Source organism: Malaclemys terrapin, chromosome 1 (assembly GCF_027887155.1).
Source record: "Malaclemys terrapin pileata isolate rMalTer1 chromosome 1, rMalTer1.hap1, whole genome shotgun sequence".
Taxonomy (NCBI): domain Eukaryota; kingdom Metazoa; phylum Chordata; order Testudines; family Emydidae; genus Malaclemys; species Malaclemys terrapin.
Window position 1 is genome coordinate 96,682,524 of NC_071505.1, and position 26,117 is coordinate 96,708,640.

Below are 26,117 nucleotides of genomic sequence, written 5' to 3' on the forward strand. Positions count from 1 at the left end.
AACAGCTTAACATGTTTCTGATCCTGGGGAGTTGCTCCTGCATAGGTATATATATAATAGCTACCTTGATATCTTCCGTTGCCAAAGGTTTATTTCACATTTCTCTGAACTGATCAGGTACTATGCTGTAAATATTGCTGAATAGATTCATGATCCCCTGGATGCAGGAAAGGTGACCCATTATTGATAAGCAATAGCACATGGATTCTTTAAAACTTATAAAACACTTCTAAAATAAAGAATATTCCATCGTAGCATTTGTGTATTCCTTTTTCCCAACAAGTTAACTTAAGGTGTACCAGATCTGTTTCTCCTTTGTAAAAATTGAATTAAGGTCAGGTTATCTTGTGCTTGTCCTCACCTCAAATGGATTTTTTTTTTTTACATCTTCACCTTGCTTAACAGCTCTGTTGTTGGGGATTGATTATACTTAGTTTTTGGGTCATATGATATCTATTCTAAATTGGCTTGTGTCTCTCTTGCTAGTCTCTTTTTAGGAGGAATATATGAAATATGGCTCCAGGTTACTGATTTTGATACTTCCCATAGCACTGCTTCACTGGTCTCGCATTCTTCTTTTCCTTAAAATAATTTGAGATATGTTCCATAAACATACGTATAAACATGTAATCTTTTAGACCTGCATTCAGGAATCTCCATGTATAGGGACCCCTAGGGGTCACTCCAGCCTCCCAAAATATGGATGTTTCATCTGTATATCCCAAGGGATGCAAAAGTCTTTGTAAAACTATCCTTCCTTGTTTCTTCATGATATATTTTAGTTTAGACCTTTGGCTATATCAACCTTCGAAGAGCTTAAGATTCCAAATTATAGTACGCTGCAGAAATTATCTTCTCATTTCCAAATGAGGCAACATTGGTTAGTGTATAGTAATAAAAATACTCAATGGGGACTATAACATAGAACCAAGCAGAATCCTGTTACTCTTGTCATCAGCTTACTGCTACACTTAATTGTCCTAAGTGATCCATATGGGTTCTAATATGCTTTGATTTGGTTCACCGAGACACCTTGCTAGACTCTCTCATCCCCCTAAGGAGGCATGCCCCACAGTTTGAAAACCTCTGTGCTAAATGGGAGGCAGAAATCAGGATTGGGGGACACATGACCCTGCATGCCCCCTGCTTTGCCTCTGGGTGTTAAAATTCTTAGTTACAGCTCTGCCTGTGTATTCCAGAAACATAACATATCTATATTTCCCTTGCCATCCTATTTCATCTAAAAATGTCTAATAGTCCTGAAATATATATCCCTTTAGGAGACTGGATAGCGGACACTGAGCTAACAAATTATCCTAAACTGCTTTTATCTAGAAATGTACGATTCTTGCCAACACAGCCTTTGCAGAGCTGGATTTTAAATAATAAAATGGGAATATTTTCTCCAGGTTTTAATAGACATTTCTCCTTCAAGTAGCCTTTAGTTTATAGTTTTAAAAGTTTTGTTTGAAACTGCTCCCCAAATGCATTTGAAACTTCTATTTTATCCTGTAGCCTTATCTGTCTGTCATGCCAGTTCAGTGCCAACTTATCTAGAATTAATTGGTAACAAAAAAGAGATCACGTAAAATGTTAACAGCACAGCTTTGTCCACTCAATTTCTCCATTAACTTCCTCATCACTTATTCAAAGGCACCTATTATATATTTGTCTGTATATACTGTGGGCAGCAGTTCCATTAATTCTACAACTCTGAAACAATTCCCGTCAAGACATAATTAGGGAACACATTTCATTTTTCATGAAACAGTCTAAAAGAACTGCACCACAATTAACAATGGAGCATTTCTTCAAGAACCACTGTTAAGACTATCTGAAATAGCACCATCTGTTGACTTTCAATGATAGTATACCGATAATATTTATAAGTGAGCCATACTCTTTAAAGATCTCAGTGGGAGTTGTGCCCACTTTAGCTAGTTCAGAATTTGTCACATCTTAAACGATTTGCAAGTAACTACTGTTTAAGTCAAGTTTGTTTCTGAAAGAATTTGCATTTTTAAGCACACTGTTAAGATTAATTCCCATCTCGGATATATAAAGTCGTATTTTATATCGGATGTTGGATGTCTTGAATATTTCTGCCACCTCACCCCCTGCTTAATTACCTTAGTTCATCCCTAATTAAGTTTAGGGTAATAGTTTAGATAACTCAAACACCATCTGGCAAGGAATTATACATTTCACTAAAAAGAACCCAACGAAATTACACATGAAATTTAGCTAATTTTTTTAACCAAAAATAGTCACAAGCAGGGTTCACAGCTTTGCTTCTTAAAACAGTCGGTGTTCAAGCATTGTAAATTATATGACATGCTAAATTCAGAAGATGTATTGCCAAGGAATGTAGCAAAGAATGCTCCATAGAGTTCCTACATGGCCTCCTTTGTTAAATAAAATGTGGCGGTAGCTGTGTGATTGTGGGAGACTTCGATTGAGGCCTGATTTCAGGTCTCTCATGCATGACTGATATAGCTAATCTAACCAAATGAGCTTTGCTTGGGCTGCTGAAGGCTAAAGTTGAGAGAGGAGGGCTGGAGAATTCAAAACTTTATTTATTTATTTGTTTTTGCTGGCTAATCTCATGGAGCAGTATCAGGATGAAGATGAAGAATTATTGTTTGCACAGCTACACAGAGGATGAAGATAGAGTTTGCAGAAATTTAGAAGTGAAGAGGGTATTTGGGGAATGGTGGGTTTTGACATTAAGGTAAGGTCTACATTGTAAACTTACATCTGTATAACTACATCACTCAGGGGTGTGAAAATCCACAGCCCAAAGCGATGCGGTTATACCAAGCTAACCCACGGTGTAGATAGTGCTGTGTCAACAGGAGAGAGTCTTTTTCATCATCGTAGCTACTGCCTCTCACGGAGGTAGATTAATGACGCCAACTGGAAAACCTCTCCTGTCCGCGTAGTAGCATCTTCATTGAAGCGCTACAGTGGTGCAGCTGCACTGGTGCAGTTGCGCCGCTGCAGCGTTTGAAGAGTAGACCTGCCCTAAAGTTTTAAGGATCATCAGGACCTGGCTGAGGTCTGAACAAGTGATGCAGGGAAAGACAGATCACTCATAAAAGGGGTAGACACTAAATGAAATAAAATGTAATTGCTATGTCAGAATTTTGCATTGTACATTATTGCCTGAGTTACATTTTCACTAGCTAACAACCTGTTTATGGTTGGCACCTTTTCCTGTGTAATGGAACTGAGTTGGTTTTATCTTATGTTTGGTCTGAACTTTTCAGCTGGAATCTGCAGCTCAGGTGTCCAGATGGCGGCAATAAAAAAAATGAATATTGGGGAGGCACTAATGTACATAAATGATTTTCTCTATATAAAGCAACAGAGGGTCCTGTGGCACCTTTGAGACTAACAGAAGTATTGGGAGCATAAGCTTTCGTGGGTAAGAACCTCACTTCTTCAGATGCAAGTCATATAGTATATATTCTCTATATAGTATTTTGAATGCATATGAATCTGAATTCTGTCTCTATTAAAGACAAACCAAAAGACTGACTAAATGAACAATGAAATCTATTCCCTTTTGTTTTTTTGGTATACATCTTCCATCTGGAAGCTTCTTGAAAGCTTTAAAATAATGCTATTACCTCAGAAAAGGCATTGATTTAGTAGTCTTTAAAAACTCCCAACAAAGCAACCAAGAATTTTTAACTCTTTAATTGCCCTTCTGAATTTGTGACTGACAGCATACTGGGCAAAAACATTTCACATTAGGCATATAAAGATCTGCATCATTACAAAAATAATCTGTTTTAGTAAAGGGTTATCTGTTTAAATGGAATGTGTTTAAAAGTCATGAGTTAGCTCCCCCAAAAATCATGAGGTTAGCTGAAAAGCAAGAGATTTCAAAAATGATAAATTAAATTTTGAGGTTCTTTTTATTTGTCTTCTGGTTTTTGGGTCTTGAGGGTTCACGTTTTTCTCTGAAACTTATTTTAAAAAATTTAAAAATCCACCTGAGATTCTCATATAACCACATAATTGCAGGAGCAGTGGCTTTAGGAAAAACACCACATATTGTTAGACTGATGATAAAATAACAAAGGTTGGCAACGTTGGATATATACGGCTAACTTGCATCATCTCTCCCTTACACATTTATAATCCTGCCTATGGGAGCTCTGAATTGGATGGGATTTAATGATTCTAGCACCTAACAGTGCATAGCTCCTTCAAGAGAGCAAGGGATTTTTTTTCTCTTCCTGTTGGTTGGACACAGTAAGATTATCCAGGCAGGTTTGGGTGAAGGAAAAGTTCTCTGCCCCTGAAGAAATTGCATGCTGCATTTATGCTCTTACATACGGGAACTTACAACTTGTATGTGATAGGGACCAGTGTGAATTCTGAATAAACTGACATCACAGCCATTGTAACCTAGTGCTTCCATTATTTAAATGATGACTTATGCAGCTTTTGAGACAACTTATTTATCATAGAATCATAGAAGTGTAGAACTGGAAGAGACCTCAAGAGGTCTTCTAGTGCAGTTCTAGTGTATTCAAGGCAGGGCTAAGTATTATCTCCATCCCTAATAGGTGTTTGTCTAACCTGCTCCAAAAAATCTCCAGTGAGGGAGATTCCACAACCGCCCTAGGCAATTTAACTAAAAACAAGAAATAACTTATAAACATAGTACTGATGCTGCTGTAATGTAGCTTGCCTTTGTCTGCCTCGGTCTTTACAATCGATTTCTGTCTCTGTATGTGTGAAACGGAACAAGAAATGTGTCACTGTGTAGAGGCCTGCAGGATGTATGGCTACTCGACACTTCCTGCTGAAACGTATCTCTTTATGGCATAGTGCTGTGCTGAATAAATGCTCTTACCTGTCTCTGTTGACCCAGAAAGCTGACTTTTCCAGAATCTGATTGAGGGGCACTGAGCCACCACGTTCCTGTTACCAGAACCAGAGAGACATGACTCTCAAGGCAGATATTACACAGCAGTGGGGAAGGGAAGCTACTTTAATGTGCCTTGTTTAAGTTGACCTTTAAAGGCTAACATGGCTGCTTTCAGCGATACAATATTTTTATGTGGAGGAACTATTATTTTCCAGCTTGACTTTTTTTTTTTTTGTACATGTGAAATATTTTTGATTAGGTTTGATCTGTTCTATTTTAGGAAAGTGGTAAGAATGAATTGGTCTATAATTGCATTGATTAAAGAAGGTTAATAGAAATTTTAATGAAAGTACACCAACAAAAATTAAGGGAGATTGCAAGGCTATAATCAGCAACCAGACAAAGTCCCTTCAGTTCAGAATGCGGTGGAAGCATTTATATTGACAAAGGAAAATAAAAAATTAAATCTTGCGAAAGAACTCAAACAAAGAGTTAGTGCACTGTATGTGTGATGTGCAGAGACCATTGGCTATGACTTCCAGTCACAAGCTAGCCTACAAAAAGTTTAAGTAAAATCATATATTAATAGTATTTATTTTATTAAATCCTTCCACAAAAATATTTTGCATTTAAGAAATATATTTGAAGACAATTATGTGTTGGAAAGGTGTTGATCCATTTGACAAAGGCGAAGAAAATGGGGCGTATTTTTGTAACAAGCCTGCAGGAACTGAGCTCTACTTCCCTGATTCAGAAAAACATCCCTATATAGGATAGCACTTAAGCACATCCACAGGACTTAAATGCATGATTAAAGCTAAGCACATGCTTAAGTATTGTCCTGAATAGGGATAAACTTAAACATATGTTTAAGTGCTTCTGTGAATCAGAAACTAAACTTGAATTAGTATATAACACTAGGCTACAAAATCTGATTTCCTCTGTTTGGTGATATCTAAACCTAGTAAATGCAGCCTTTCTGAAAAGGTCTTTTTGGCTTGCTGCACAGGAAACACTCTTTGTTTGTGATGGGACACAGGGGACATGACCACATACTGACCTACCACATTAGAGTGCTGTGTGCATTTCTGGTGCTACATAAAAATGATTAATAACACTATGGCCTACGCATGCAAAATTTCATGAAATATTAGAGCCATTCCTGCTTCCATTGAAATCAATGAGTTTTGCCTTTGACTTTGGTGGAAATGGGATTATGCTCCTAATGTGCTGTCTTTGCTTCTATAACAAAAAAATGTAAAGCACAGTAAATTTCCTATATATTGACTGCGACTGTCACCATAAATATGAAATCTAGTCTAATGATTCTTTTATATGCAGCTCATTCTTTGCAAATGGACCAACACTCACATTGACTTCAAGCATGATCAAGATATAAATCAATACAAAATCATATAAAGAATTAATTTCCCTTACAATAGCTTCTGTAGGAGTCACCTCAGATTCACTATGTACTTGCCAGCTGTACCTCAGTAGGAGGGATACTTTTATTTTTATTTATTTAATTATAGCCCTGCCCCGAGAAAGATTTCCTTTGCTAATACATTTCAGTGGAGCCTAGTGACATAACTAGTGGAGGAAAGCCCTTGGGTGAAATTCTGATCCCATTGACGCTAATGGTGAAACTGACATTAACTTCAGTGGGGTCAGGATTTCACCCTTTGTGGTGTGTGATTTCATCAGAACTGGAAGGTTATAGCCTGATGGATATGCTAAAGTTTTTGATAAGAAAAATGTGCTTTTATCAGAATTCGTCAATATCTTGGCCAGCTCTGGCAATTTTTTGGCTTTCTGTTTAGAAAATATAGGGTCACAGAGAAACCAGGAAAACTTTTAAATATGCTTGCAAATTTAGTTCAGTTTAAAGGAACACTTATGGACAGCTTATGGTGGGGCGGTGCTGTCAGAGGTAATTCAGCCAGTCACCATCCAGGCCACTTTATTTTGTACGCCACCATTTTATTTTATTTTCAAAATCTGGCTTGTTTTTTTCTTTTGTTACTTTAAAAGTCATATTTCACCCCTCTGGTGTCGTAGCTGTGACATATAGCTTACTGTTTGCATCACAGCTATGAAGTGATTTTACTTCTGCTAGCTACTTGTGAGACTTTTTGCTGTATCTGCTAGATGATGATCTGTTATGACATTTTTCTTCATAAGGAAGGAGGGAGAACTCACTCATGAGTTATTTTGTCTCTCCTCACAAGTGAAGATAAATGTCATAACAGAGATCAGCCATCGTGTATTCTGAATGTGCAGTTATTTGCATTTTTCTCTCACTGTTCTTCAGGATTGAAGTGGCTTAATGACAGGTGCAACGAATGAAAAGTGATGGAAATGAGTGGGGAGAATAGAAGGCTCTGAATACTAGAAGACTATTAATAACTTATGCACTATTCTGTCACCTTTGAAATAACACAGGTGTATGTTAAATTAGAAAAATAAACTTGTGGTATTTCCACTTGTATTATGCATGTATAAAATATTCTTTTAGAAAGTAGAGAGGTCACGTTGCCTGAGAGAGCTAGTTGTTTTTTTTTTTTTTTTTGTATATGCATGTTTGTACTGTTACTTCTGTGTTGAGCAGTAGCAGACTTGCAGGTCACTTTCCTATTGGAACATAAATAAGTCATGTGAAATCTGGGTATTCTCTTAATTTAACTTTCATATAACCTGTAAATAAAACCAGTCCTTGAACAAGAGATGGTTGGTCAGCATACACGCAATCCTCTCTTTCAAAAATCTCAGTCAAAACATTTATGCCTATTTCAGAGGCAGCTAGGGTTGCCAACTTTCTAATCGCACAAAACCAAACACCCCTGCCCCGCTCCTTCCCCGAGACCCTGCCCCTTCTCCAAGGCCCCACCCCTGCTTGCTCCATCTCCCCTCCCTGCGTCGCTTGCTCTCCCCCACCCTCACTTACTTTCACTGGCCTGAGGCATGGGGTTGGGGTGTGAAAGGGAGTGATAGCTCCAGCTTGGGGTGCAGGCTCTGGGGTGGGGCTGGGGGGTTTAGGGTGCGGGAGCAGGGTCCAGGCAGGGGGTTGGAATGCGGGGTGGTATGGGCTCTGGGCTGGAGGTGCGGGCTCCAGATGGAGCCAGAAATGAGGGGTTCAGGGTGCGGGAGAGGGCTCCGGGCTGGGGCATGGGGGGAGAGGACTCTGGCTGAGGGTGCAGGTTCTGGGGTGGGGCAAGGGATGAGGGGTTTGGGGTGCAGCAGGGGGCTCTGGGCTGGGGCTTGATGGGTTCTGAGTACAGGAGGGGGTGTGGGCTCCAGCTGGGGGTGTGGGCTCTGGGGTGGGGCTGGGGATGAGGGGTTTGGGGTGCAGGAACGGGTGGGGCAGGATGTTGGGGGTGTGTGTGGGCTCCGGCAGGGAGTTTGGATGTGAGAGGGGATGCTGGGCCGGGCCAGGGAGTTTGGTGTGTGGGTTCCCGGCTGTGCTTACGTGGCTCCCAGGAAGCGGCCGCCAGATTCCTGCAGCCCCTAGAAGCATGGGCGGCCAGAGAGGCTCAGCGTGCTGCCCTCGCACCCACAGGCGCTGCCCCTGCGTCCACAGGCGCTGCCCCTGCAGCTCTCATTGGTCGCGGTTCCCGGCCAATGGGAGCTGCTGCAGGGCTGGCCCTCGGGGTGGGGGCAGCGCATGGAGCCTCCCTAGCCGCTCATGTGTCTAGGGGCTGCAGGGACCTGGTGGCCGCTTCCGGGAGCAGCCCTGGGCCTCCGTTGTGTTGCCAACCGGACTTTTAACGGCCCAGTTGGCGGTGCTGACTGGAGCTACCAAGGTCCCTTTTTTGACCAGGCGTCCGGTCGAAAACCAGACGACTGGCAACCCTAGAAGGCAGCACCTTTGCCCCAAGAATAGACTCCAGATACAAACATTAAGGCATAGAGCAAACATTCATACTGCTTGCAACACCACCCAGCACAAACTGTATCCTAAAACTAACTGCAGCATTTCTTCAAAGACTGAAGAATGCTTGCATGCTATGAAAAAGAACTTATAAGACCACATGTAACAACGCCATCTCATGACTACCGCCATAACAATATATATGGGCATGGACATGGGTTCCTCCATAATTAAGTTGAAACTAACTCCCAGCTGTAAGCCTTAGGCCTGAGATTCAGATGCTGGACACCAACATCTCATCAGACCTCTGTTTTTCATCCTACCCTCTCTGCTTAGCCAAAACCAGCCTAACCCACCTCAGGCTTCACATATCTCATTTTAGAGTAAAATATTTCTAGAAAGTTTTAAGCAGCTCACACAGAGAGTTTAGTATGAGTATATGTTGCAGACATAATGTGTGTGGGTGGGGAACAGCAGGAATTGAGTTTCAGATTGGATCTAAAAGCACCAGCCTGTGCAGTCTTAGCTAAACGACCCAGGTCTGTTAATGCAAAGGCTGTAGTGGTGGACTCATAAACCTCTATATGGTCTAGCCACTACTGGAAGACGAAGAGCCACACTGTGTAAACTTGGGTTACACAAAGATCTTCCTACTGTTTTTTGCAGAGTTTTTGGCTTCTCTTATCCCTGAAGCAAATATAAGTACAAATGTCACTTCTCCTGCAGTGCTATACGGGCATTAGGTGAGCCTTCTATAGGTTCTATGGTTTTATAATTGGACTGGTTGGAAATCTTCCAAAATTTCTAAATTGGATTTTTGATTAAATAAACATTTTCACAGAAGATGTATGCTTTCCTTGGAAATTTTGGAATTTTCATCAGGAAAATCCCAAACCCCAAAATGGGTGAAATTTTTTTAGGTTTCATTTTTTTTTTTAATGAAAAGTTGAAAATTTCCATAGAAAAATAACCTAGTATTCAAACAGGTCTAGTTATTATGTAAACTGAAGGTGGTGTTACTGAAATAACAAAATGTGGAAGACTGTACATGTAAAAACATCCATGTGCACTATATGCATGCCTCAGTTTGAAGCATGGTTTGCAAAGTGGGGAGTGGCTAGCTGAGAATCATACAGAGAGCAGGTGGTTCCAGTCTGGAGGAAGTAGAAGATGGAAAGCCACGTGGCGGACAAGAGGTCCAGTATTATGAATGGGAGGAGAAAGTTACATGTGGAGGTCAGTGGGTGTCTTGGAAACAATAGTCTGCATCTGTGGTCAACTTGTATTGTCCACTGGAGTTTCTGCATGGTTTGCAAGGTCTGCGGGGTCTCTTGTCACAGAGCAGTTCTTAAGCATTTTTCAAAATGTAAGGAAGTTCCTGGGCAAACAAATTTTCTAACATTGAAAAACACTATCCCTTATTTCAGCAAAAGCACCTTAGAGAATGTTATCTAGACAGAAAACTACAGTCTGGTTTCTGGTTGTTCTCATGATGGTGCTACGAGAGCAGAGTTAAAGTTATTATTTGGATGTCTCACTTGTGTATTGGCCTATCTTTTGAATATTTGGGGTTTCTGTATAAGGTGGAACCTTAACTTGGAATTTCCAGACTCTAACATTTGTGTTTTTTGAGAAAATGGCAGGGTTCTTGTTAAGAGTGTTTTGTCTCAGTTTGAGCGATAAAGAGTATTCAACTCTTAAATATAGGTCAACAGGTTTTTGCATCCGCATGTATATGTCTGTATGTTTAAGTGTAGATTTTTAGTTTTCCTAAATGGCTGACATGATTAGTATACGAAAGCATATGCAAAGTAGGCCATCTCACCCAAATCCCCTAAATGCAAGTGCTGTACAATCAGGAAATGCATTCTAGTCTTCATTGTTGCTACAGCAGGGAAAGCGCCCTTTACATATGCAAATACTGCTCAGAAGTTTAACTTAATAATTATCAGCTGGAGTCTCTATTGATGAGCAGCTGAGCCAACTCATCAGCAGGAGAATCTGCATTAACTACTACTAGGCCCTGAGTTAGCATTTTTGTCTGTTGCCTGCGGTTACTGTTGTGGCAGTTCTAGAAACTAACGGTATCTGTAATACCCTTTTATGAGCTTGCAGATATTATTTTCTTACCAATGTTGTGCTTTTAAAAAACATTGGAAAACACTGGTTTGAGTGTTTTTTTTTTTCTTTCTCTTTCTGCCTCTTCATCTTTTTTATTAAGCAGAAGCCAACATGGAACAGTTCTTCTCCTTTTCCCCCCAGTGTCATTAATGATAGCAGCAGCAGGGTGTACAGCTGTGAGGAATAACAGCCTTTGACTGCCCTTAGGCATGTGCTTAACTTTAGAGGGACTTAAGCACCTGCCTAAAGTTGAGCATGCATTTTGCAGAATAGGGCTGGACTTCTGAATAAGGGCTATAGTAGGTGCTGTTTTCATTTAAATGGTCACATCCATGAATGATGAGGTTGCTGGGCACAAGGGTGAGGTATCCAAGTGGTGAATGTCAAAAAGAGGTGCAATTCTTCCACAGAAGATATTAAAATTAGCAGCTGCTCTTGTTTTCCCTCCTGCTCCCCATTATAAGCCAGAGAAATTCAGCTGGCTACAATATCTTCCCTGCAGAAATCATTTAATGAATATTTCCCTAGTGTGCTTTATTATTCACCCCATGTTCCTAATCCCTTGCACAACTCCCCTCCTAGTTCCAAGAATAATTATCCCAGGGATGGGCAAATAATGAGTTGTAGGCACCCACATTCTGCCACATTGAGGTAATGATTTGGGTTTGTTCACACTACTATGAATTGTTTCTCATTTTCAGGAGCTGGCTGTAATTGTTCTTTGTCTACAGAGCAGCTCAGGGGATTAGTAATGAGATATGGAGCATTTTCAGTTTGAGTTGGCCATTCCTTATCCAGAAATGGTTGATAGTGGCCAAAAGCCGTTACCATCTGATTGATGATGGCTGTTCTCAGTCTGCATCTTAGTAGGCAAGTGCTCACATCCCAGAAACCATCATTATAATAGGCAACAATTGCCAGCCTTGGTAGAGAGAGGTCAAGGGCAGAATGGGTACTGGGGCCTGATTGGCCTTCTTTTCCCTACATGTGGTCCTCCTGAAGTATTTGCAGAGACTTTGTAAGGAAGTGTGCCCTGCTATCTTGTTCTGGGTATAGAAATTCTAGCCTCAAGGGCTGTCAGGCTGGCATCCTTCACCAAGAACATTTTAAAAAAGGAGAAAATCCCTCTAGTACTACTAGAGAAAGCACTTTCCCCAAGTGTTATCCAGAAGCATCGTCTGCCAAAAAAATCAACATCTTTGCAGGAGTGGGGCTTGGAAAAAATAACGATTCATCAAGCGCACAGATGCTTGATTTAGAACCTAATAGGTATTAACACATTATTTTCCCCAAGCTTCACTCCTGATATTGATAATGTGTTATCTTTGCCAATGTCCCCTCTTGATAACATGTTATCTTTGTCAAGCCAAGTCCCTGATAAAATCTTACTTTCTCTCAGTGCCCATCCTGATAAAACCTTATTTTCTTTCAGCTCCGCTTCTGGAAGAAATAGGGGGAAGATGTTATTTTTAGTCCTTTTCTTGTGGACACATGAAATTTGCCAGGCAATGCAAGCAGGGAGGGGAAGATAAGGAGGGAGACAGGAGGAGGGAAAAAAGAGAGGCTATTTTGTAGGCAAAGAAATTAACAAGGTATGTTAATGTTTGTTGGCTCTTGTTTTTAATTTACGAATAAGATGGGAATCTTAACATTTAGTTAAGAAATTTGGTTGTCTACAGAAAATAAATACTACTGAAAGAACCAGTGCCACGTTCAGAGGAAAACACATAATACTGTAACTATTATAGCTGCTCAGGGCTGTGGTACACCAAACCTCTGAGGTACTTGCCACGACTTGGAGACAAATGCTGAAGGTGCTTCATCAGCTAAGCTCTGTAGGTGCTAGTCCTGGTGGGTCTCCAGAACCACTCAAACATACGACTAAAGTGAAGGGGTATTTTACCAAGGATGATATGAAAGGCAAAAGTTGCAGATACCCTAGGTTCAGTGGCTTAAACAGTTACTGGTCAAAGTGAGGTATAGATGGAGCAACCCGTTGAAGGTTGGGTTCTTCAGGTCTATTGTCTGGGATGCCCTTTCCAGTACAATCTTATATTAAAAACAAGGAGGAACTTGCAGGTTTCCTGGCAGGATCAGTTATTGGGGTATGCCATTGGAACCCCTCTGCACTATCTCTCTGCCCCAGACATTGTTACTTTTCCAGGAGTTCCTCATAGACCTGAATCCATCTGCAATGTCCAAAAGTCAGACCCTGTTCTCCCACAGTTCCCTGGTTTCTGCTTCAGCCTGCTCTGTGTACAGTTCCCCTTCCTCCAGCTTCTCTGTTTCTCCTAGTTTGCCATGCTGCCAATTCTGTCCTCTCCCTCTCTTGTCCAAAGAAGGGGTTGTGCCTGTGTGACCCTGGAAGGTTATAGGTCAATGGGGGTGGGGTTGGTGGGAATGATTATTTCCTGCTTAGCAGAATTATCATGCTATGTTTAGTGGGTTTCTCCTTTGGCCCATTAGATTGATGTGAACTCTTTCTGTATTTTACTGCCTTATCCTCAACCTTTCTCAGTTTAATACCCCAAGCCCCAGTTAGGGAATGAAAGAATTAAGTTTGCTCATGCAACATGAATTCAGCCTTCTGCATGTGCATTATGATACAGTCCTTAATGACATGATCAAGTACTATTTTTTCCACAGAACTGTGTGGTGTGTCATTCACTGCACAGGAGGGATGGTGCTATGGGGATGAATTGGGGCTGAGGTGTGAATGATGCCATTGTTTGGTGGCTCTCTGCCTCATTTGTTGCAGAAGTAGGAAGGTTGTATTCTTTGTAGTACTGGGGGGGGCGGATCTTGGCCTGCCCATAACTAAAGGCCTGCCTCCTCGAGTAAGGGGGAGGAACCACTGAGCCCAGGCTACAGTTAATTTCTGGGCACAACAAATGAAAAAAACAGGAGCAGCGGTGAGGTCAGACGTAAAGAATCAGGTGTCGAAAGGTGGACAACAAGCAGAGAACCCTGGACAGTGCCCGTTGCTCCTCAAAGGTGTCCAAGAATCCAGTGGACACCGCCCAGAGAAACTCTGCCCAAAGACTGGAGCAGACAAAGCACCGGAAATAGACTCAGTGGTTGCAGAGCACACCTCCCTCCCCCATTCAGCTTTCTCCTCTTGGTATGATGGATGGCTGTCTTGGCCAGTGCCAGGAGGAGGTTGAGGAGGAGGTCGTGGGGCTTTGTGAAGCTGTCAGGAGGTGCAGGGAAAACTGCCACCAGAACCGCAGTAAGAGGTTCTGGAGGAGTTGGAAGAGGGGCTGCAACCTGAAACTCTATGTAGATGTGTGTCTGGGTCTCCCAATTGTCACAAAAGGGACAGGTGTTGGGGGAGTTCATGAATTTTGCCAGGTACACACCTGTGCTTACAGCTCCATAAAGGAACCAGCAATTAATATCCCTGGTAGGTCGTGAGACCAGCATGGGGCACAGACTGGCCCCACCGGGGTTCCTCGCCCTACTTAGGTGGCAGCAGGTCCCGCCACTTGGTGTCAGGGTGGGACGCAAGGAAGTGGATGGTGTGAAGCACGAGTGCATGTAAATCTTTCCTGGGCACAGTTCGGAGGTGGACCGGATGGATGGCATTCAGCAGACTTAAGTTACATGGCATGGGCGGCTGGGAAGTCTCGCAGGGCAGGGGCCTGATGATGAGTTCTGGAGGGCCAGGGGTGAATGGTGGGCGGGGAGCACCCTCCCTCAGGACCCGCTCAAGGAACGCGAGAGAAACAGGAGGCTAGGCTGCCCTCATGTCCTGGAGCACATAACAGGGGTAGGAAGGTGTGTAGTGAATGAGAATTTGCAGGAAGAGAATGTATAGTCTAGTGGTTTAGGCAGTTGAAATCCATCGTGGGGAGCTAAATTTTATCCCTGCCTCTGCTGCAGAATTCTATGTGATGCTGGGCAAGTCACTTGAACCAAACTTTTCACAGGTGGTCACTGAGTTGTGTTTTCCTCTTTTGCTAGGTATCCAACCTGAGACCCTGGCATCTGATTTGCAGAAGTGAGAGCACTCACAACTGCAACTGAAGTCAATGGGAGCTGTGTTTTGAACATATAAAGTGCTATAAAACACCAAGTTCTCTGAAAAATCAGGCCATACGCATCTAGATCGGACACCCCAAATTGGTGTACCCTGTTGATGTTAATGTCTCTGTGCCTCTGTTCTGCAACTATAAATTGAACTAGTAATGTACCCTCATCTCACAGGGGGTTGTAAAAAATGTTTGTGAAGCACTTAGATATTTTAGTGGTGACCACCATAGAAAAAGGCCATGTGGAAATTAACAATTCTGTCTTCAGAGGAGGGTTTGAATTGTGTGCAGTAAATGAGGCCTGAGTAAGGAGGAAAAAACAAAATATAGAATGGCTGCTCCTTCACTGAACACTGTCCATCCTTTTCATTGAAGAGGCAGGAATCCTAGTATGTGATCACGTAATTAATGACTGTCATAACGCATGTGCCTAAGGGGCCAAATGAAGGTTGCATTGGCAAAATTAATTCATACACTTCCTAACTTTTGTGTGTTTGACTTTGCAACTGTTACATTCTTTTAATGTTGTTTTTGTGTGTGTAATAATGTATATAATTTCCAAACACACTAATTGTGAATGGATATTTTGCACAAGAGAATTATGTTTGTAACGATGGATTGCTGTGGGGGATGAGAAAGGAATAATGCAAAGAGCTGCAGGCTAGGCTGGGATGCAGTGGGGTTGGATGTTTCATGTCTGAGCCCCCCGTTCAGCAAAACACATAAGCGTGTGCTTAACTTAAGTCCCATTAACTTCAGTGGAACATGAGCATGGGCTTAAAGTTAAACACATGCTAAAGGTCTTTGCTGAATCGGAACCTGAATCCAGGCCAGGGCAGTAAGCAACCAAAAATGGTAATTACCTGATGATTGGTGTCGTGTGTGAAAATAGTTGATGCTTTCAGTGCAGTAACTAGTGGCACTTTTATTGAGTCTTGAATAGGCCAAGGCAACTCAAGCTAATACTTGAGGAAATGGTCCCTCCAGGTCAGGGGTGAGGAAACTTACCCAGGTAATGTGAGGAAGCTTTACTTGCTGTTTCCTGTGCTGCAGTTGTTCCAAGGACCTCAATTTTCAGTGTTCGCAACATGACATCCTCAGAGGCACAAAATTCATTTACCCTCTCTTCCCCCTCTTTTTTTTTTTAAAAGGGGGTCAGTATAATAAATTCATAAGTGCCTCTTGAGGGTCGTTGGAATTAGAGGGTGCTGTGTTTACACTTCAGACTTCTGCAGTAGTTAATTAAATTGCTCGGGCTTCACTTAGCAGTTCTATAGGCTACTACCAAAACAGCTCACCGGGCACCATTGTCCAGTTCCAATTGATATCACCTGTGAGTGACTTGCAAACTGTGTCCTAGGTATAGGGGAGAAGAAATTCTCAGTGAGGCCTTGGCTACACTTGGGGATTCACAGCGCTCTCCGAGGGGAATAGCTTGCAGGGCTGCGAGCTCTGATTACACTGGTGCTTTACAGCGCTGCACTCGCTGCACTTGGGGGGGGGGGGGAGGGCGTTTTCACACCCCTGAGCACAGCAAGTTGCAGCGCTGTACAGCGCCAGTGTAGCCAAGGCCTGAGTGTGGAAATGAGAGACTTAGCATCGCCTAGGATCCTTGTGTGGAGACATAGACATTAAAACACCAAACCATTAACAAACCTGACTTCATCCTTGTGGTCCTTGTAACCAACATCTGCCATGAATTAACAGAGCCAGAAGTCGAGGAGCTGCTGAGGTAATAGGTGATTAAAGTTGAATCAGTATTCCAAAACAAAAGAAAACATCTACCCACCTACAAATGCTATGTTAGCATTCCTGACTCCGCTCTTCTTGTTTCTCTTGCTATCTAGAGTTCTTGTAATTCTCTGAAAGGCTCCCTGTGGGAATAAATTGCTATGTAATGGGCTTTGAATGAACTTTCTCATGGGAGATCTACAGGCAAACTGGTGAGGGTGGCCACCTGCCACCCCCATTTCTTTCTGCAGAATGTCAGCTTTTGTTTTTAAAATATTAAGTTTCTTGTTCTTAAAGTTGCAAAGAAAAACCTTTCAAATGTGAATTGAATGTAAACTAAAGGAACATTGTTTTATTGGGTCTGCAATCAGACAGACTGAAAGGTTTCTATGAGAAGTGTTAATTGTAACGTTCATCTTATCTAGGAGTGAGCCTAGGATTGACCATGGCCAGCTAATATGCATTTAAAGGTGTTAAGCTATGTCTACATTAGTGTTTTAAAACATGTTAACGAATGTATTTTTAAACACAATGTATTTTCCTAGTCTAGGCCAGTGGTCTCCAAAGTGTTGTGCGCGCACCCAGGGGGTGTGCAAGAGGATCCTTGGGGTGCGCGGCAGGAGGAGCCCCCCCCCCCTTTTTTTTTTGCTTTCAGTTCGGGCAGGAGTAACCAAGCATTACTGTAGCGAGTGCAATTCACTTTTGTCCCCAGCTCCCTTCGGGTCCTAGCGCTGCAGCCCCTGCCCCTGCCTGGGGCAGCCCAGCCCAGCACCCAGGGTGGTTCAGACAATCACACACGTGTAGGGCTGGAAGGGACCTCGACTGAGCATCCTCTGTCCCTAGGAGCCCAGCAGCGAATTGTGCAGGGCCCCGTTTGTGTTAGTCAGAGCCTGCACATGCTCTGGCTCTGTTTACCTTCCCGGGTCAGACGCTGGCACCTCCTCCGTTGTGAGCCGGGAGCCCGGGCTGAGCCGCTGCTGCTCCCCGGCGGGGTCTGTGCAGGGAGAGACCGGCATTAACCCCCGTCTCTGCCCCGGGGGCAGCCCTGGGCTCTGCCTGCACCAGCCCCCAAGCCGGAGCTTGCAGGTGATGGGGGGATCCGGGGAAGGGGCCGGGGCCAGGCAGGAAAGTGACTCTGCACAAGCGGTCCCGCAGCCTCAGATCTCGCCACCCCGGGAAGCTGCTCCCTGGCTGGGAAGCGCCTGGTAGAGGGACCAGAGCTGCGGCCCCAACAGCGAGTTGCTGCCCGGGCTCTGCCCAGGGTCTGCTCCCGGGGCCAGTTGGGGGTTCAGGCAGAGGGGAGAGCAGCTTGGGGGGCATGGGCAGGCCCAGGGGGGAGAGTGGCTAGGGCGGGGCATGGACGGGGTTCCCTGTTGTGTCCCTGGAGCTGGGTTGTCAGGGAGGAGAGGGGTAAGAAATGAGACTGAAATGGAGCGCGGGGGGCGGGGGGGAGGTTATTGTTCATCTGCAAATGTAACTGCGTTACAAACCTCTGAGCCCCTCCGTCCCCTGAGACAGGCCCCTTCGTGCCCCAGCAATGGGTGAATCTCCCCAGCACTGAACTTCTGCTGGGGACCTGTTTGCTCCATCAGAGACACCTGCTCTGAAAGGGGGCAGGATCCTGTTCTACTGAACAGCCCAGAGTGTGACCTGCTCACAGACTGTATCCTAATGCAGTGGTCTCCAAAGTGGGGTGCGCAAGAGGATCCTTGGGGGTGTGCAGCAGGAGGAGCACTTTTTTGTTGTTGTTTTGCTTTGGCAAAAATGGTAGAGCCGGCGCAGCAGGGGGTGTGCGCTCAAAAAATTTTTACTGATAGGGGTGCGCGATCAAAAAAGTTTGGAGACCACTGATCTAGGCATGGACAATGTAGTTACTAACTCAATTAAATGAGATATGGTAGGCAGTGCCTTTATGTCAAGAACTTTTCACTCCTGACCATTTTAGCAGAAACATCTAGACAGTGTACTTACCTAGTGGTGTCAACATGGTATTAGAAGCCAAGAATTCAAGGGTTCTATTCCTGACCCTGCCACTGACTCAGTTTGTGACCTTGGGCATATTACACACCTGGGCTGTGAATGGACGACCTTGTAAGTAAGGAGGGTCGTTTTGAGACTGTGGTTGGATGAGGGAGCCTGCAAGAGAAAACGCCTTGTGCTCCAGGAAATGGTATAAGTGCCCAGTAGGTGGCATTCTTCTCTCTTCATGGAGGATACGTCTTATTAGCCGAGATTGTCAGGGATGCAACTTCATGCTATGGGTCCCATAGTCTCTGATTGCAAAATACTGGGACTGGACGACAGGGGATGGATCACTTGATCATTGCCATGTTCTGTTCATACCTTCTGAAGCATCTGGCACTGGCCACTGTCGGAAGACAGGATATTGGGCTTGATGGAGCATTGGTCTGACCCAGTATGGCCGTTCTTATGTTCTTAACCTCTTTGATTTCAATTTCTCCATATGTAAGATAGGGATAAAACTATAGAATTATTTTTTTTAACTGTTAATATATTTGTATGGATTCATTAAGGGTTAAGACATGGGAAGCAGTTTGCTATCTACCATTCCTACTGTGATGATAAACCACTGCCTTCTGGCTACCATACCATAATTACTCCAGTTTTTCAGTGTTTAGTTTGTGGTCTATAGCTGTGAAATTTAGCAAGTCATTATTTATTTCTTAGGTAAAATGTTATTAGCAAGAAGGATTGGGGTAAAAGGCTTGACACCAGTATAAAAATAAAATAGGCGTGAGCCTGCTTATGACCAAACATGGATCAGCAACACCAAGTGAAGAACAAAAATGAATAGCCCTATTAATATTTGTTACAGCATTCACAAGCTTTCTTGTTGCCTCACAGCACAATGTCTGATTCCTTGTGTTCTTACCTGGGCAAACTCTCAGACCAAACTCATGCAGTTCCCATTGTGAATGGTTTCATTTTATTTTGATTTAGGTTAAATAAAAAATGCCCATATATCAGCGTAGAGCATCCTAAAGTGCAGTACAACCAACTCAACCCTTCTATCTAGCAGCATAATCAATCAAATACTAGTGCTTTTTTATATCAGCATGTACCTCAGTCCACCTACCTTTCTTTAAAAGCCAGGTGAAACAAATATACATAATGTTCTTAAGGCTGATCATGGGCTAAGTCAAGTGGGCATAGAGATTAAGCCTGTGTATCAAACTATTCTGCAACATTAAGAAACTCCTCAGAGAGGTTCATCTGTAATTATATGTGCACTGAAGCCAATGTCTCTGCAAGTCTCCATCCAGACAAGAATACTTAACGCTCACAATACCAGTATTGCCAACCCTAAGCTTTCAGAAATCCTGAGCCATGTCCCCAAAATCAGGAATTTGGTTTAATAATCATGTTGGGGAGTTTTTTGTGTTTAGTTTTTAAGTTTTGGATTCTTTTTATTTGCTTTCCAATCTGAGCCTTTAGGTCAAACCAGTTCATATTTTCAGGCTTTTCTCTGCACCCATGACTAGAGTCTTGTGCGGATACAAATTTATATCCGCGGATATAAATCGGCATCCGCAGGGCTCTTCCAGGAACTGCAATGGCAAAAGGAGCAGAGTGTGGGGCCACTCTCCCAGTAGCCAGTGCCCCATGCCGGCAGCACCTCCGGCACTGCTCTACCACCTCCAGCCCTGTCCTTCAGCGCGGCTATACAGACCCAGACAAGAGGCGCAGTCAGCTGCGTAGAAGAGACACGGACAGGGCTGGGGCTGGTACAGCTGCATGGGAGGAGCTGCCAGCACGGGGCGCTGACTCCTGGGAACGGCGGCCCCACGTTCTACTCCTTTCGCCACTGCAGTTCCTGGGAGAGCCCTGCGGATACTGATTTATATCCGTGGATATATAAATATCTGTGGATATATATTTGTGTCCACACAGGACTGTACCCATGAGGACTAAAAACTTCCTTGTCTTTTAAATGAAAGCTGAGATTTTCACAGTCACTTGCCTCCAGTAGTTGGGGTTTTAAGGAAAACACCTTCTGTTGCGAGTCTAGTGAGAAAATCACGAGTTGGTAAGAAAGCAATGCTGTGCAGAGGAAGTTGCTGCAGTAGCCCTTATGAGATTCTTTGGAGGAAAAATAACCTCTCTGTATTTAACACTTTCTATGTAGAACTTCATATCAAATAGCTAGGCTTGGCAGGATTCAGTTTAAATCAGTAGATTTCAGTAAACGTCGATTTCAGCTGACACACTGAAATCAATGAAACAAAGATTGATTGGTAACAGTGGGCGGGAGTGTAACCTCCTCCCATTGCGCCTACTTGTCACCCGCCCTGCAGCAAAAATTTTACCAAAAAAAAGTTTGAAGGGCATAAAAAAATTGTCATCAATAACTATATAATTGGTTGCATTTAAAAAAAATTGAAATGACGAGGAAAACATTGTTGCTGATTTTTAACATGTTTTGGACAGCTCTAAACAATAGGTAGTTTTGCTAATGTTAGATTTTTGTGTTGACTATTCGTGAATGAGGTGGGGTCCAGTGGAAAGAAAAGGACGTGATCCATAAAAATTGTGTCATAATGCATATTCATAAGGGGGCAGGTTAAGGCTGCTCAGGCAACTCTGAATCTGGCATTTTCCTAACTGTTGTGTGCTTGGCTTTGCAAGTTTAAGAAAATGTTGTGTTTTGTTTTGTTTATGTTAAAAAATAACTATTTGAGATTTTTTAACAAGTTACAAATATCAATAAACAAGCATCAGAATTCTGTCTTTACACACATTTACAAACTCAGGCATACTTATCAAATGTATTCATATTTTTTAAAAATCAAACAGGATTTGGGAGAGGGGAACTAATATATAGTGCATGCATATTTGTGTTTGTGTGTGTGTATCTGATGTGCAACAGTGGAGGCTTGAAAACCGGTTCTCATTTCTATAGCAGTTTTTCATAACCTTAGTTTGAGGAGTTTAGCACTGATCAAGTAAGTCAGAAACACAGTGAAGCAGGAGCTGAACAGGGTCTTTGCAGCAGGGAGATAAATTTGAGAACGAGGTGATTTTCTGGTAATAAGGATAGCTCAGCAATAACTGTATGATTTTGCATTTTCTAAGCCACTCACAAATTGGTGACTGCTTGATAAAGCCAGTGTGATAGTGCACAGTGCGGAGGATTGTTAAACAGTGCAGCCTTTTAAAATGTATGTGAGCGGAAAGTTTATTTTTGAGAAGTACTCGGTAAGGCATTCACCCATCATCCTCATTGCAATGACGTGTTAACTGCAGACTGTCTTGCTACTCTGTGGACACCTGTAACCATTCATTTTTATTGGTCTCATTTAATTTTAACTGAAAATTATTTAACACTAGATTTGGTTTTTTTTAATCACCTCTCAAACATTTGCCATGAATATATTGCTCTGTTAAAAGCAATTTGGAAGAATGTCTCTGTCACTAAAAGATTGGCTGCCTCTCTCCATTTTCTCTCTCTAAACCCTTGTGGCAATAACACACCTGGAACAGACGGTGGAATGATCCTCTCTTGGGTACATTATATGTAATTATGTTTTCCTTCTCATGCATCTTGGGTCTCTCCTGAGTGATGTAAATCACTCCCTCACACATGAAATCATGCAGGGTCAATTCTTGGCAAGATATGACACATGAAATGCTACAATTTTTTGGGTGGGGGAATAGAAAAAATACTTTCTCATACATTTTTTTAAAAACATTTTCCTCCCTCACTGTATATTAATTGTCACTGCCTCTAACAATATATTAATTGTCATTATATTAAATCCTCCTGTTCTGCATTATCTTCCAGTTCTGGCCCTGATTCTGGCAAACACCCCTGTCCAAGACAGACATGCTCATCTTTATATATATACTTAAATTCCCTTGAAGTTTGCCTAACGTTAACCATGTGCTTAAGTGTTTTCTTGAATCGGGACCTTAGTCTATATAAGAGGTGGATTTATTTGAAAGAATTGTCTGTTTTCGCTATGTAAAGCACACACAAAATGTTAACCCTGCTCTCATCCAGATATTATTTTCCATCCCTTAGATGGGAAGGCAGTGTCGCTGTCGCCAATCGAATCTCAGCCCCATAGCCCTCATTACACAGCTTCGAACCAGCGGGAGCGGGAGAGCTTGGAAATACGCATGCGGGAGGTGGAGGAGGAGAACCGGGCGCTCCGCAAGCAGCTCAGCCTGGCGCAGAGCCGGAGCCCAACGCACCATCGTGGCAATCATTCAAAAACCTACTCCATGGAGGAGGGGACTGGGGACAGTGAGAGCCTGCGGGCTGGCATCGTGGCAGGGAACAGCTCAGAGTGTGGGCAGCAGCCAGCAGTGGAGAAGTGTGAGGTAAAACAAAAAGCATTACCAGAAACAATGAATGCGGGGGAAGGGGGGATTTATTCACCCAAGGAGTGTGCTTCTGAAAATGCTGCAATTCCCTTCAAGGGATGTTGTGCAGTAAATTCTAATAGATTTACAGTATACTTTGCTTTTGTCATCTTTTGATACTCTTGAAAATATTAATTTTTCTTCCTTAGGTTGGTCTCTCTTGTTATTTGGCTGATGTCTTGTTTTTGCGTCTCATGGTCCAGATTCAGGTGTAAACCAGCCTCTGTTGACTGCACTAAAGCAACGCTGATATACTTCAGCTGTGAATCTGGCCCCAGATGTTTCCAAATGAGCTGATAAGGACACAGTGCTTTTTAAAACCTTACTTCCTTGTTTGTGCACCAGCCATCCTGTCAGCACAACTCTGAATTTCTGTTCCTTAGATTGCTGCTGTCTAATCTGTTTGCTTTTCTGAATTGCCTATCAATGGAGTATCTAGTAGCAGCTGATGCAGAGCCACATGTTCTATACAATTAGCTACTGCAGACTCTTGTAGGAGAGGTTGGTCAATTCCATGGGCTTGGGATATGGGGGTGTCTGTTTTTGAGTAGTCGTTCATTTTATGCCTGCATGTTTGCAGTGGATGTCATGTAAACATTCAACTGTTTGATTGTATCTGCAAATCAGGTAGCTGGACATCTAAATGATATCAACATGCATCCACAAATTTTCAGGTGTAAAATGGGAAGCCAGGGTAAGGCCTCGTTCAAAATGAAGCCAAACTGGCAGGGGCAGGAGGGTCAAAACTAGATTACTCACCTCCATTAAAAAATTAACATGTTTAATCTGATACCTGTCACTCTTTTTATCTTGTTTTTTTCCTGAAAAAATAGAAGGTGAAAAATAATATGATTGAGGGGCAAAAATTAGTCTTAATTATCTCTTCATATAAAATTAAGTCTGCTGTCTATTCAGCTGACAAATTTGATGTATCTATTAAAACTAAAACACAGGTTTCCAATGCTGGGCTTTTTTTTCTGACAATCAAAATATGTAATACTGGGGCTAAAGGTGGGGAGTCAGACTTTTTCCTCCGAACAATGAGGGTCTGATCTTGCTCTCTGTGTAATACAGGAGCAATTTGCCATAGAATTCAGTGGCAGGAGGATAAGGCCCTAAGTAAATAAATTTGACCTTCCTTCTTATTCTTAGATGAGTACTGGTTAGTTCAGTCCTAGCCTTAATGCCCTCAACCAATTTAGGGCAAATGAATACCTGTTAAAAAAGAAAATAGTTTAAGTGGTCTTCCAGAAATACATGTGCTTCCTCTGTGGGGTTTAGCTGGAGGCAATGGTTATATAAAACATGAAACCTCACTGTGCATGCCGTCCCCTATCTAACCACATGCAATATTGATAACGAAATAACTTTTCCTTCTTCTTAAGGAATTCACATTATAATTCAGTGACAGCAATGGAAGTTTAATTTTAACTTCCCTATTATCAGATTTTCCAGGGGTCTCATTGTTTATGCTATTACTGGAGATGCCAGCTCTGTGTTTGTGTGTGTGAGGGCAGTATTCCTTCCCACACACACACACATATTTAGTTTTTCAAAATTTGGAGGTATTAACTGAATCTTTCTACATTTCTGACCTAAGAGCGCCTGTAGCAAGGCTTGGGGTGTGGAGTAGAGAAGGGGAAGAGTCTGGGAAGCAGTACAAAAGAAGGGGCGAGGCTAGAGCTCTGTGGGAGAATAAAAGTGCTTGTACTAGACTGTTGATCACAGTCAAGGAGCTCTTTAAATTTTGAAACATTTAATAACTCTCCATTTGGGGTAGTTTTAATAATAAAACATTTGAAAATGCAATTAAATGTGATTAAAATTTATTCTCTGATAACATGGTTTCTGTGATAATATTTATGATTTAGCTGATGATATTTAACATTTTATAGCATGTGCAACATATTCCAGCCCAGCCACCACTTCCTATTGTGTCCTGTGGGCTGTTCTGATGGGGTAATGTAGCATGAGGGGCAGAGAAGTCTGATCAGGTCTGTGGTCATTCTAATCTCTTGCTTGCATTAGCTAGATCCAAGTCTTGTGAAAGTACTATGTCTTGCCCTTGTAGACCTCCTGCTACTAGTGGACAGATGTATTGTTGTGGCGGAATGTAGCTGTTGTGGGAGATTATCATTGCAGAAGGAGAGGCGCTGTTAGGTTGCTATGGGCTATGTCATGGACGGCTTTGAATATCCAGACATGGGTTTAGAACTGGACTTAGCACAGAGCAGAGCAGTGGGGAGATGTCTTCATGGTGGTGGTCTGCTACATTTTGTGACAGCTGGAGCTTTGTCAGGGTATGTGGCTTCATACTTGGATATGAGTTGCAGATTTGAGTGTGGAAGTTGTCACATGTGCCACAAGTCAATATCTAAATTGTTCAGCCATCTGGCTTCATCATTAAAACTAGCAAGGTGTTGCACTTCATCCTCCAATCTTCTATTTGTGCACTTCTCTACCACATGTTTAACCGTCCTTATCGCTGCCTTGCGGTCACACTGAAGATTGGGCTAAACCAAATTTCTGCATTAGGGCAGCCATTCTGGTGGTTCCAGTCAGCAGCTTGTTAAACCAAGTCCAGGAGCTGTGTCCCAAGCTGCAAACAAGTGGTCATAGGTTAGGGCTTCTAATGTTTGTCAACATGCCTGCCTCTCGGTACTAGAGTGGCTTTCACTCTGTGAGGACATAGCTGTTGACCTCATTATGCCCTGGTTCATCTGAGATTGGTGTTGGACTGGCAACACTGGACATGAATACATGAGTGGCTGCTGCTAGAGGATGTCGCAAAGTCAGTCATAGTAAGCCAGCGGTAATTGCAGGTTGCGTAAGTGTTTTCTTCCAGAGGCATGCAGCTCTTCTGTGCATTGCTTACTTGCATCTTTTGTCAGCCTTGGATGCAGCAGGTTGTTTTCATCCATCATAGCTCTCCAGGCAGTTTTCAGGATGATGGCATCTCCTTGAAGTTTTGGGGAGCCATATAGGCCAATATATATAAATTAGATATTAATGTGTGGCTAAGAGAACCACTAATAGTATGGGTGGTTGTGTTCAGCTCCGAGTCAATGAGATGCATGTGCTGACTTCTGCCCCA

The 26,117-nt window shown here is 42.7% G+C and overlaps 1 protein-coding gene across 1 annotated transcript in view; it reads left to right on the forward strand.

Annotated features, from left to right (window-relative positions):
• The window catches only part of LARGE1 (LARGE xylosyl- and glucuronyltransferase 1), a 377,994-nt gene that overhangs the window by 168,973 nt on the left and 182,904 nt on the right, over positions 1 to 26,117 (forward strand). The window contains exon 3 of the mRNA XM_054032553.1: positions 22,680 to 22,981. Within this exon, the coding sequence (XP_053888528.1) occupies positions 22,680 to 22,981 (302 nt within the window). The remainder of the gene's footprint in view (positions 1 to 22,679; positions 22,982 to 26,117) is intronic.